Here is a 13,694-nt window from a genome sequence, read left to right on the forward strand (position 1 = left end):
CAAGTCTGGTTATGATAAGCCGAGGCGCCTGCGGACTGGTGCTTGTGTATCCATAATGAGCGTATGGACCACCAGACCTGGGCCTGGACCTGGACCACCACACCAGCGCCTGGACCACCACACCAGACAGACAATCACCTTTCTGTAATACTCTGTTCCACTAAAATGACGTCATAATGTGACATATTTATTCTAATAAAAATGTATTTTATTTTTTGAATATGGCTTTTTTAAAAATATTCTGATTTTATTCTCATAAAATTCCAACTGTTTTTTCCATTTTTTTTAATTTGTCAAACTATTTCAACACATTTTGTTTTTGCAATATTAAGACTTTACTCCCCTAAATTAAATATATTTTTTGTTTGCTTCTAGTCATTGTACAAGTTAAAAAGAATAACTTTTCTTTAATATTTCAAATTATTTTTCCTCCAAATATTACAAGTTTATTCTTGTAAAATTGCAACTTTTTTCTCACATTATTTGGACTTTTTCCCATAATATTATATATTTTTAGTCAACCAAATCTTCAGAAAATTACAACTTAATTTTTTTGTTTGTTTCTAGTCATTGTACAACTTTTAAAAAAATAACTTTTCTTTAATATTTGAAATTATTTTTCCTCCGAATATTACAAGTTTATTCTTGGAAAATTGCAACTTTTTTCTCACATTATTTTGACTTTTTTTCTCATTTTTTTTGTAATATTAAGACTTTATTCCCATAATATTTTCCCTTATTCTCAAAATAGTAAACCTTTATCCCCAACTTAATTCTTATAAAACATTACAACTTTAATATTTCAACTCTGTTATTAAAGTTTTAATATTACAAGTTTATTCTTGTAAAATTGCAACTTTTTTCTCAAATTATTTGGACTTTTTTTCTAATTTTTTTTGTAATATTAAGACTTTACTCCCCTAATATTATATATTTTTAGTCAACCAAATCTTCAGAAAATTTAATTTTTAATTTTTTTAAATAATTAAATTTAAATTTAAAACTTAATTTTTTTTGGTTTGTTTCTAGTCATTGTACAAGTTAAAAAGAATAACTTTTCTTTAATATTTCAAATTATTTTTCCTCCGAATATTACAAGTTTATTCTTGTAAAATTGCTGACTTTTTCTCACATTATTTGGATTTTTTTCTCATTTTCTTTTTGTAATATTAAGACTTTATTACCATAATATTTTCCTTTATTCGCAAAATATTAAACCTTCATCCCTAACTTAATTCTTATAAAACATTACAACTTAAATATTTCAACTCTGTGTTATTAAAATTTTAATATTACAAGTTTATTCTTGTAAAATTGCAACTTTTTTCATGTTAGATGACTTTTTCTCACATTATTTGGACTTTTTTTCTCATTTTGTTTTTGTAATATTAAGACTTTGTTTGTTTCTAGTCATTGTACAAGTTAAAAAGAATAACTTTTCTTTAATATTTCAAATTATTTTTCCTCCGAATATTACAAGTTTATTCTTGTAAAATTGCTGACTTTTTCTCACATTATTTGGACTTTTTTCCTCATTTTTCCTCATTTTTTTTTGTAATATTAAGACTTTATTCCCATAATATTTTCCCTTATTCTCAAAATATTAAACCTTCATCCCCAACTTAATTCTTATAAAATATTACAACTTAAATATTTCAACTCTATGTTATTAAAATTTTAATATTACAAGTTTATTCTTGTAAAAATGCAACAAGTCTGGTTGACTTTTTTTCTCGTAATTTTAAAACTTTGTTCGACTTACATTTTCCAATTAATACATTAATACTGTATTCACATAATATTTTCCCCATTTTTCTTTATTTAAATAATATAATTTTTATATTAAATAAAATATTTTAATTATTAATTAAAATAATATTTTTTCATAATTTTCATATTATTTTTTTATAATTTTCATATTAATTTTTCATAATGATACAGCATTATTCAAGACGTTTTCTGGTTAGAAATTCTTTTACGCTTTTATTTTCGTGAATTCTCTCCATCCAAATTTCCAAAGGATTGGACTCCCTCGCCAAAACAACCCCCCCGTCCCCGGTCCCCGTCTGCCCTTTGGCCCGCATTTGTCTGCGGATCCCGACAGTAGCGGGTGTGTTATTATGCGTGTTGAAGAATGAGAGGCCGCGGTCCCGAAAGACGACCGACTTCTTTCTTCGTTCTTTCTTGGCTGGGCAAACACAATCAGCACGATGGGGACTTGCAGAAGAAGAAGAAGTATTAAAGGGAGGACGCTGAGGCACGGATGCGGCGGGAATGCTAATGCCTTTGGAATGGATGCTCGCGTCCTGGAATGCAGGCCGTACCTGCTTTACCCAGGATTTTTATTTCTATTACCCAATATAGTAGACATAATAAGAGATAGTAAGATGTATTAGGCAAAGAAAACCTGTTTACCCGCTTCTAAATATGATTTTAAACATTATTAGAGCCCTCTAGACTTGAAATAACACCCCTATAGTCACCTTTACACTCCTATTACCCAATATAGTAGACATAAAACAAGACAGTAAGATGTATTAAGTATAAAAAACTGTTTACAACCTCCTAAATATGATATTTAACATTATTAGAGCCCTCTACACTTGAAATAACACCCCTATAGTCACCTTTTCACTCCTATTACCCAATATAGTAGACATAATAAGAGACAGTAAGATGTATTAAGTATAGAAAACCTGTTTACAACCTTCTATATATGATATTTAACATTATTAGAGACCTCTGGACTTGAAATAACACCCCTAAAGTCACCTTTTCACTCCTATTACCCAATATAGTAGACATAATAAGAGACAGTAAGATTTATTAAGTATAGAAAACCTGTTTATGACCTTCTATATATGATATTTAACATTATTAGAGCCCTCTAGACTCCAAATAACACCCCTATAGTCACATTTTCACTCCTATTTCCCCATCATATTAGACATAATAAGAGACAGGAAGATGTATTAAGCAAAGAGAACCTGTTTACGACCTCCTAATTATGATTTCAAGCATTATTAGAGCCCTCTATACTTGAAATAACACCCCTATAGTCACATTTTCACTCCTATTACCCAATATAGTAGACATAATAAGAGACAGTAAGATGTATTAAGCATAGAAAACCTGTTTACCACCTCCTAAATATGATATTTAACATTATTAGAGACCTCTAGACTTGAAATAACACCCCTATAGTCAATTGTTCCACTCCTATTACCCAATATAGTAGACATAAAACAAGACAGTAAGATGTATTAAGTATAAAAAAACTGTTTACAACCTTCTATATATGATATTTAACATTATTAGAGACCTCTAGACTTGAAATAACACCCCTATAGTCACATTTTCATTCCTCTTACCCAATATAGTACACACAATAAGACAGTAAGATGTATTAAGCAAAGAAAATCGGTTTACCACCTCCTAAATATGATATTTAACATTATTAGAGACCTCTAGACATGAAATAACACCCCTATAGTCACATTTTCACTCCTATTTCCCATCATAGTAGACATAATAAAAGACAGTAAGATGTATTAAGCATAGAAAACCTGTTTACCACCTCCTAAATATGATATTTAACATTATTAGAGACCTCTAGACTTGAAATAACACCCCTATAGTCACATTTTCACTCCTATTACCCAATATAGTAGACATAAAACAAGACAGTAAGAGGTATTAAGCAACAAAAATCGATTTACGACCTCCTAATTATGATTTTAAACATATTAGAGCCCTCTAGACTTGAAATAACACCCCTATAGTCACATTTTCACTCCTATTTCCCCATCATATTAGACATAATAAGAGACAGGAAGATGTATTAAGTATAGAAACCCTGTTTATGACCTTCTATATATGATATTTAACATTATTAGAGCCCTCTAGACTTGAAATAACACCCCTATAGTCGCATTTTCACTCCTATTACCCAATACAGTAGACATAATAAGAGACAGTAAGATGTATTAAGCATAGAAAACCTGTTTACCACCTCCTAAATATGATATTTAACATTATTAGAGACCTCTAGACTTGAAATAACACCCCTATAGTCAATTGTTCCACTCCTATTACCCAATATAGTAGACATAAAACAAGACAGTAAGATGTATTAAGTATAAAAAAACTGTTTACAACCTTCTATATATGATATTTAACATTATTAGAGACCTCTAGACTTGAAATAACACCCCTATAGTTACCTTTACACTCCTATTACCCAATATAGTAGACATAAAACAAGACAGTAAGATGTATTAAGCATAGAAAACCTGTTTATGACCTTCTATATATGATATTTAACACTATTAGAGCCCCCTAGACTTCAAATAACACCCCTATAGTCACATTTTCACTCCTATTACCCAATATAGTAGACATAAAACAAGACAGTAAGATGTATTAAGCAACAAAAATCGATTTACGACCTCCTAATTATGATTTTAAACATTATTAGAGCCCTCTAGACTTGAAATAACACCCCTATAGTCACATTTTCATTCCTCTTACCCAATATAGTACACACAATAAGACAGTAAGATGTATTAAGCAAAGAAAATCGGTTTACCACCTCCTAAATATGATATTTAACATTATTAGAGACCTCTAGACATGAAATAACACCCCTATAGTCACATTTTCACTCCTATTTCCCATCATAGTAGACATAATAAAAGACAGTAAGATGTATTAAGCATAGAAAACCTGTTTACCACCTCCTAAATATGATATTTAACATTATTAGAGACCTCTAGACTTGAAATAACACCCCTATAGTCACATTTTCACTCCTATTACCCAATATAGTAGACATAAAACAAGACAGTAAGAGGTATTAAGCAACAAAAATCGATTTACGACCTCCTAATTATGATTTTAAACATATTAGAGCCCTCTAGACTTGAAATAACACCCCTATAGTCACATTTTCACTCCTATTTCCCCATCATATTAGACATAATAAGAGACAGGAAGATGTATTAAGTATAGAAACCCTGTTTATGACCTTCTATATATGATATTTAACATTATTAGAGCCCTCTAGACTTGAAATAACACCCCTATAGTCGCATTTTCACTCCTATTACCCAATACAGTAGACATAATAAGAGACAGTAAGATGTATTAAGCATAGAAAACCTGTTTACCACCTCCTAAATATGATATTTAACATTATTAGAGACCTCTAGACTTGAAATAACACCCCTATAGTCAATTGTTCCACTCCTATTACCCAATATAGTAGACATAAAACAAGACAGTAAGATGTATTAAGTATAAAAAAACTGTTTACAACCTTCTATATATGATATTTAACATTATTAGAGACCTCTAGACTTGAAATAACACCCCTATAGTTACCTTTACACTCCTATTACCCAATATAGTAGACATAAAACAAGACAGTAAGATGTATTAAGCATAGAAAACCTGTTTATGACCTTCTATATATGATATTTAACACTATTAGAGCCCCCTAGACTTCAAATAACACCCCTATAGTCACATTTTCACTCCTATTACCCAATATAGTAGACATAAAACAAGACAGTAAGATGTATTAAGCAACAAAAATCGATTTACGACCTCCTAATTATGATTTTAAACATTATTAGAGCCCTCTAGACTTGAAATAACACCCCTATAGTCACATTTTCATTCCTCTTACCCAATATAGTACACACAATAAGACAGTAAGATGTATTAAGCAAAGAAAATCGGTTTACCACCTCCTAAATATGATATTTAACATTATTAGAGACCTCTAGACATGAAATAACACCCCTATAGTCACATTTTCACTCCTATTACCCAATATAGTAGACATAAAACAAGACAGTAAGATATATTACATATAGAAAACCTGTTTACACCCTTCTATATATGATATTTAACATTATTAGAGACCTCTAAACTTCAAATAACACCCCTATAGTCACCTTTACACTCCTATTACGCAATATAGTAGACATAAAACAAGACAGTAAGATATATTAAGTATAAAAAAAATGTTCACAACCTTCTATATATGATATTTAACATTATTAGAGACCTCTAGACTTGAAATAACACCCCTATAGTAGCATTTACACTCCTATTACCCAATACAGTAGACATACAACAAGACAGTGAGATGTATTAAGTATAAAAAAAAAACGTTTGCAAGCTTCTATATATGATATTTAACATTATTAGAGCCCTCTAGACTTCAAATAACACCCCTATAGTCACCTTTACACTCCTATTACCCAATATAGTAGACATAAAACAAGACAGTAAGATATATTACATATAGAAAACCTGTTTATGACCTTGTATATATGATATTTAACATTATTAGAGACCACTAGACTTGAAATAACACCCCTATAGTCGCATTTTCACTCCTATTACCCAATATAGTAGACATAATAAGAGACAGTAAGATGTATTAAGCATAGAAAACCTGTTTACAACCTCCTAAATATGATATTTAACATTATTAGAGACCTCTAGATTTGAAATAACACCCCTATAGTCACATTTACACTCCTATTACGCAATATAGTAGACATAAAACAAGACAGTACTTCACTTTAAAAAAGTAGTAATCTTTCAGAAATTAAATAGTGAAAGGGATTGTTGTATTGATGATTTAATTTTAAAAATTAAATTAAAATTAAAAAAAAATTGTGCAGATTCTCTTCATTTTTATTTACAGAATTTTTTTAATAAGAAAAAAATGTATAATTTTTTTTTGTGGGCGGGGCTTTGATGCCTTTGACTTAATATAACAAGTAAGTAGAACAAGCAATTTTTTTCATGTTTATATTATGAAATATCGTTTAATGACTCCATATTGTTTATTTTTATAACTATTGTACTTGTAATTATGAGTTATAATTATACTTGGGTGTTTTTTCTATTAATATTATGACTTTGTTCCTCTTTTTTTTCACAAATTTTCCGAAACAGAATTTTCCAGAAATTACATCTTTTTTATAATATTAATAATATTTTTTAAAAAAAAAATCAACATTTTTTTTCTTTAGTATTTGAAACTTTATGTTGATAAAAAAAACTTTATTTTCCTCCTAAAATGACGACTTTTTTCTCTGTAATGTTTTTTGCCGCCGACATTTTTTTATCCTGCTAGCTTGTGTGCAAAAGACGCTATTAGCTGCACAAAGCACCGTAACATGCAAGCCTTTTATATGAGCCAGTTTGTGTGTGTGTGTGTACACAAGCAGGAAAATGGAACCTGAATGGTGTTTGTGTGACCTACATCTCGCTGCCTCTTTTTCTTATAGCGCAATGCAACCCCCCCGACCCCCCCACTGCCACCCACCGCCCCCCGCCCCCCATCACGTATGACGCCGCTACTCGCCGTGACCGCAAGCTTTGCTTGAGTGCTTTGAATTGAATTAGCGGGAACATTTTCTATTGTCAGAACAGACCTTGAAATGGAGAATCAGCCCCGCCCCCGCACCTCCCCCCGCCGCCGCCCCAAAACTCCATCCCCCATCCCGCTATCTGCTATCCATTAACCCGCCTAGAATGGACTGCAACAATTAGCAGCATGCATGGTTGTAAACAGGAATATTTATTTACTTACGTCTAACTCTTCTACTCCTGAACCGCTGCACACAAAAGGCTGAAAATTGGGCAAAACGTGCCCCCCCACTGTAGCGCATGTGCTATTATTTTTAAAGCAAATAAACCACACGGTGGCGCTGTTTTCTAAATACATAAGTAATTTGTTAATGCACTGTAACTTCGGAATATTTCATCATATCACAGCCAAATTTGGTACACACGTTTACATGACGGGCAAACTCACGTGGGTGAAATTTGAGCAAGATTGGTTGAGAAACATTGCCGTTATTCCTACTTTGTTCACTTTGGGTATAATGCTTAGCTGTATAAACAATTTCTGCTCCGGACTGGTTCCACTAAAAGGCCGGAAAATGTGTCAAAACATGGAAGACTCCTGTGTTGTGTGTGCTATTATATTTCTGGATAATTCACCACACGATGGCGCGGGAATTAAACCCCAAATTTTTACCCCCAAAAAACTCAGATGAAGTCAAAATGTCTGATATGAATGTCTGATTGTTGACAAAAATTTCCCTCAAATTTTTAGACAAAAATTTCCCTCAAATTTTTAGACAACAGTGAAAAAAAAATCACTTTTTCACAAATATTTTTTCACAAAAACGTGTCGTGAAAAAAAATTTGAGGGAAATTTTTGTCAAAAAATTTCAACAAAACCAGGGCGCACTATAACCGAGGTAGAATTTTGCCAAAACTTTGGCAAAAACTGCAGAGTACAACAAACACATGGAAAATGTTGGGGGATTTTCCACAAAAAAAATGTTATACAAAAAACAATTTTTTTTACAATTGTTTTTTCACAAAAACTAACAGTGAAATATTTTTTCACTTTTTCACAATTTTTTTTTTCACAAAAACTAACAGTGAAAAAAAGGTCTTTTTCACAAAAAAAATTCACAAAAACGTGCCGTGAAAAAAAATTTGAGGGAAATTTGTCAAAAAATTTAAACAAAACCAGGGCGCACTATAACCAAGGTAGAATTTTGCCAAAACTTTGGCAAAAACTGCAGAGTACAACAAACACATGGAAAATGTTGGGGGATTTTCAACCAACAAATTTTTTACAAAATTTTACAAATTTTTTTTTACAAATTTTTTTTCACAAAAACTAACAGTGAATTTTTTTTTCACTTTTTCACAATTTTTTTTTCACAAAAACTAACAGTGAAAAAAAGGTCTTTTTCACAAAAAAAATTTCACAAAAACGTGCCGTGAAAAAAAATTTGAGGGAAATTTTTGTCAAAAAATTTCAACAAAACCAGGGCGCACTATAACCCAGGTAGAATTTTACAAAAACTTTGGCAAAAACTGCAGGGTACAACAAACACATGGAAAATGTTGGGGGATTTTCAACAAAAACTAACAGTGAAAAAAAAATTCACTTTTTCACAAATTTTTCACAAAAACATGGCGTGAAAAAATTTTTGCAAAAAAATTCCCCCGAGGTAGAATTTTGCAAAAACGTTGGCAAAAAATGCAGAGAACAACAAACACATGGAAAATGTTGGGGGATTTTCAACAACAAAAACATTTTTTTACAAAATTTTTTTCACAAAAACTAACTGTGAAAAAAAATTTCAACAAAACCAGGGCGCACTATAACCGAGGTAGAATTTTGCCAAAACTTTGGCAAAAACTGCAGAGTACAGCAAACACATGGAAAATGTTGGGGGATTTTCAACAAATTTTTTTTTTTTTTTTTCACAAACACTAAGTGAAAAAAAAATTCACTTTGTCACAAAAATTTATCACAAAAACTAACAGTGAAATTTTTTTTCACTTTTTCACAAAACAAAATTCACAAAAGCTAACAGTGAAAAAAATGTTCACTTTTTCACATTTTTTTTTTCACAAAAACGTGCCGTGAAAAAAATTTTGCAAAAAAATTGGCCCCCCACCCCCCATTCAGAACCCGGTGTGGGACGGAAGAAGGGGGAACCAAGTTCACCGGCGTCACCGTCCTCGTTCATTGCTATGCATTTTTGATACGCGCCTCCTCCCCACTTCCTCGCTTCAACTTCCCTGAAGGAATAGCATCGCCCGCGGCAGCATTCCATATAGCTTAAACATAGCGGCTGATGTTGGCCGTGCGTACGTGCACGCGTACGTGCGTGTGAGAGAGAGAGAGGAGGAGTAGAAAGTGCAGAGAGGAGAAGAAAAGGAGCGAGACGGAGAGCGAGAAAGGGAGAAAATGTTCCCCCTTGCCTGTTAAATATTTGAGATGGCTTCAGTGGAGAAGTGATGTAGTCAGAGTGTGTGTGTGTGTGTGTGTGTGTGTGTGTGTGTGTGTGTGTGTGTGTGTGTGTGAGCATCAGGAACATGAGTGTTTTTCTACAGGAAAAAAAAAAAAAAGCGGAGCACCAAAAAAGCGGAAAAGAGCATCGTCGTGCAAATCATTCGCTATAAACCTTCACATTTAATTCTAGCAGACGCAGACGTTTTTTTTTTTTTTCCCTGCTTTGCCACTTGTTGCTAGGCAGAATTCCAACAACAAAAATCATCATGTACCCGCCGCTGCTCTTTGAATGACAATTTACACAGGAAGTGACAGGAACAGGAAGTTCAAAAGTATTTTGGCTGACTATGTATGTAAACCAAAACATTCAGTCGAAGAATCAAAAATCTAAATCGACTAAATTGCTTATTATTTTTCCTGGCCATGTGACATATTTGGTACTTGTTGCTAGGCAGAATCTAAACCACTGAATGACAACACCGGTCTACAAGCTAAATGCTTCCGGAACTGAAGTAGTGGAATTTGTCTTGGTTAAAGTCGCTAATAAAGAAAAGTGCAGCTTAGATGAACTCTCCACCCTAACGAGGATAAGCGGCATAGAAAATTAATGCAGAAATTGAATTTTGCATCAGAGTTTCTTAGAAACGACAAAGCAGATCTTTATAAGCAGCTGGTGGCAAAAATTTTATATATATAATATATAAATATTACAAAATTATTTGCAACATTTTGCAAATAATTAGGCATAAACTGTGGCGTACAATAAACAAATGGAAAATGTTTGGGAAATTTTGGGACACATAAAAATACATGCAAATATTTGCAAATTTTTACATTTTTGGACAAAAAATGAGGGAGAATTTTAACCAAAATTTTCAAAAAAAACTGAAGCATAGACAAACCTAGACTCAATGTTGAACCCCCCCATTTAGGCACACTTTTTAAATTAAAACTGGGAAGTATGAAAACCAGGGCGCACTATAACCAAGGCAACATTTCACTAATAATTAGGCAAAAACTGGGGCGTACAATAAACAAATGGAAATTTTTTACATTTTTGGACTAAAAATGAGGGAGAACTTTAACCAAAAATTTCAAAAAAACTGGAGCAGAGAAAAACCTAGACTCAATGTTGACACCCCCCACCCACCCATTTAGGCACACTTTTTAAACCAAAAACTAGGAAGTATGAAAACCAGGGCGTACTATAACCAAGGCAACATTTAATAATAATTCATCAAAAACTGGGTCAAACAAAAAAAATTTTTTTTTTTCAACAAAAATTTGGACACACGTTTGCCAGTTTTTACATTCTGAAAATATGTGATTTAAAAATGTCAAATTAAAAAAAAAAATTAATTTAGTTTTAAAGCCAAAATGCCTAAATCTATTGTATGAACAGATTCAATTTGCATGTAAAATATCGTTAATAATAATATCGTTAAATATCTCCAATAAAGTAGCTAACTAGCATCAGGTCATAAACAATAAATATATATATATATATATATATACAATAAAATATATTTAACTAATTTTATTATCTCAGAAGCAGATGAAGTCCAAAAAAAAAAAAAAATTAGTACATCGCCCCTAAAAGCAAAACATATCAACGGGAATTGAAACACAAATTCATATGAAAAAAATTGTAATACGCGACATTGCAATAAAGTTATAGCAACAACATTACCAAAGCATAACCATAACAATGGCGCCAATCTCAAGGACACTACATACACTGAAGCGTTTATATGCAACGCTGTAACATCTCAATTAATTAAATATTCATTTATTCCAGTAATATATATACTATATATTTATATATTCATATTCAATGGATGTCCTCGTATCGTTTTGATAGCATCAGCAAATTAATAATGTAAAGTATTACATACATCTTTGCGTTACACGGGGAGAAAATGTAAAACAGCGCCCTCTGGTGGCCACAATTGGTATAACCTGCCATTTCCATTGCAGATTATTCAACTCTTAAAAACGCCTTTTTATTTATGGATTTATTTGTTTTGTTTTTTGCTAATTAGGCATTCCAAGCGTGCGCGTGCACGCGAGAAAAAGCGTGACTTTCAACAACACGCACAAACACACGCACACACACAAAGAAACCGAACGCAAGCATTCATTCAATCAATCAATTTATCAATCGAGGCGTTGACGCATGCGCACACTCACTTGGGATTGGAGCTGTTCCAGTAGACGGAGTGTCTGTCAAATATGATCTTCTCCTCGGCCCACACGCACACCCACGACAGCAGGGTCACAAGCAGCACCTCCGTGGCACACTTTGTCCCCCTCATCGTCATTTGGTCTGGTCCAGATCCGGTTTTTGTTTACGTTCTCGCTGCGGTCCACAAAGCGGAAAGTTGAGATGCTCTCGCTGAAAACCGGTTCGGGTTCTGCAAGTGCGCGGCGTTCATGGTACTCACACGTGGGCGGGGCGGCGGTGGTGGTGGGGGGGTTCTGCGGGTCCTCTGTGAGAGTCCAAAGTTTTCTTCCCCCCCCCCCAAAAAAAAAACCGAATGAAAATCTCGCAGGCGTTCCGCTTCTAGACTGGACTCCGGAACTCAAAACAGCGGTGATGCGTTCAGGTGCACTTCACGAACAAAGAAAAAGAAGCGAAATACACGCAAAAAAAAAAAAAAACAAGAAATGGCGCACCTGGTTCCAACTCCGCGTGTAAAAATCCACGCTCCCCGCCCCACGCAGCGTGCACATGAATGCGCGCGTTGCATCCCCGGCAGCACACGGCCACTCCACTCCACGCCCACCCGCCACGCTCGTCCCCGCTCTTTATTCCTCTGCGAGGGCGGGGTCTGGCCACGCCCCCTTACGGCTCACTGCCTCCTTGCGCTTGCAGCCATTTTATTAGGAACTCCTGAGCCGCGCGGGTCGAAACGAACGTCGATATTATCGATACCGGTGTGATACCGGAGTTAAACTGGTACCGTGAGCTGCATCACGTGTCTACGGGTGATTTGATTGACAGATCCGCCCCCTCGAAACGGTTTCTCCAGCAGGTGATTTGATTGACAGCTCCTCCCCCTCAAACCAGAGGAGGTTCATCATTAAAAATCAGCTGCTTTGGCCCCCGTGGCAAGACTTGGAGACCCCTGAGGTAGATGCTTAAGTTTTATTAAATTAAAATATTTCTACTTTATTCCAATATTATGACTTTAGTCCCATTAAAAAAAAATTAAAAAATTGTTTGGGAAAATTTTATAATATTACAAGAATAAAAAACAAAATATTATGACAATAAAGTCACAAATATTACAAAAAGAAAGATTTAATTGGAAAATTAAAAACAGAAATGGAAAAAAAAGTTTAATTTTATGAGAATAAATCCAAAATATTATGAGGAAATATTATGTTGTTTTAGTACCATAGAATTTAAATATTTTAGGAAAAATATTTTTTTACAAGAATAAAGAATAAAATATTATGACAATAAAGTCACAAATATTACAAGAAGAAAGTAGATTTAATTGGAAAATTATATTAACAGCAGAAATGGAAAAAACATTTAATTTTATGAGAATAAATCCAAAATATTAGTGGAAAAAAATAATACTCTTACAAGAAAAAACAAAGAATAAAGCCATAATATTATGAAGAAATATTATGTTGTTTTAGTACCATAAAGTTTAAATATTTAAGGAAAAATGTTTTTTTTTTACAAAAATAAAGAATAAAATATTATGACAATAAAGTCACAAATTTTACAGAAAGTATATTTAATTGGAAGATTAAAAACAACAAAAATTGAAAACACATTTAATTTTATGAGAATAAATCCAAAATATTAGCAGAAAAAAAACCACTCTTA

General features: G+C 33.0%; 1 protein-coding gene across 1 annotated transcript in view; it reads right to left on the reverse strand.

Moving 5' to 3' along the window:
• The window catches only part of efna2a (ephrin-A2a), a 116,256-nt gene extending 103,435 nt beyond the window's left edge, over nucleotides 1-12,821 (reverse strand). The window contains exons 1-2 of the mRNA XM_058056171.1: nucleotides 12,295-12,821; nucleotides 12,041-12,209 (exon numbers count right to left, since the gene is read on the reverse strand). Coding sequence (XP_057912154.1) covers nucleotides 12,041-12,171 — 131 coding nt within the window. The 5' untranslated portion in view covers nucleotides 12,172-12,209; nucleotides 12,295-12,821. The remainder of the gene's footprint in view (nucleotides 1-12,040; nucleotides 12,210-12,294) is intronic.
• Nucleotides 12,822-13,694: the final 873 nt, after the last annotated feature.

This window comes from Doryrhamphus excisus, chromosome 19 (genome assembly GCF_030265055.1).
Source record: "Doryrhamphus excisus isolate RoL2022-K1 chromosome 19, RoL_Dexc_1.0, whole genome shotgun sequence".
Classification (NCBI taxonomy): Eukaryota; Metazoa; Chordata; class Actinopteri; order Syngnathiformes; family Syngnathidae; genus Doryrhamphus; species Doryrhamphus excisus.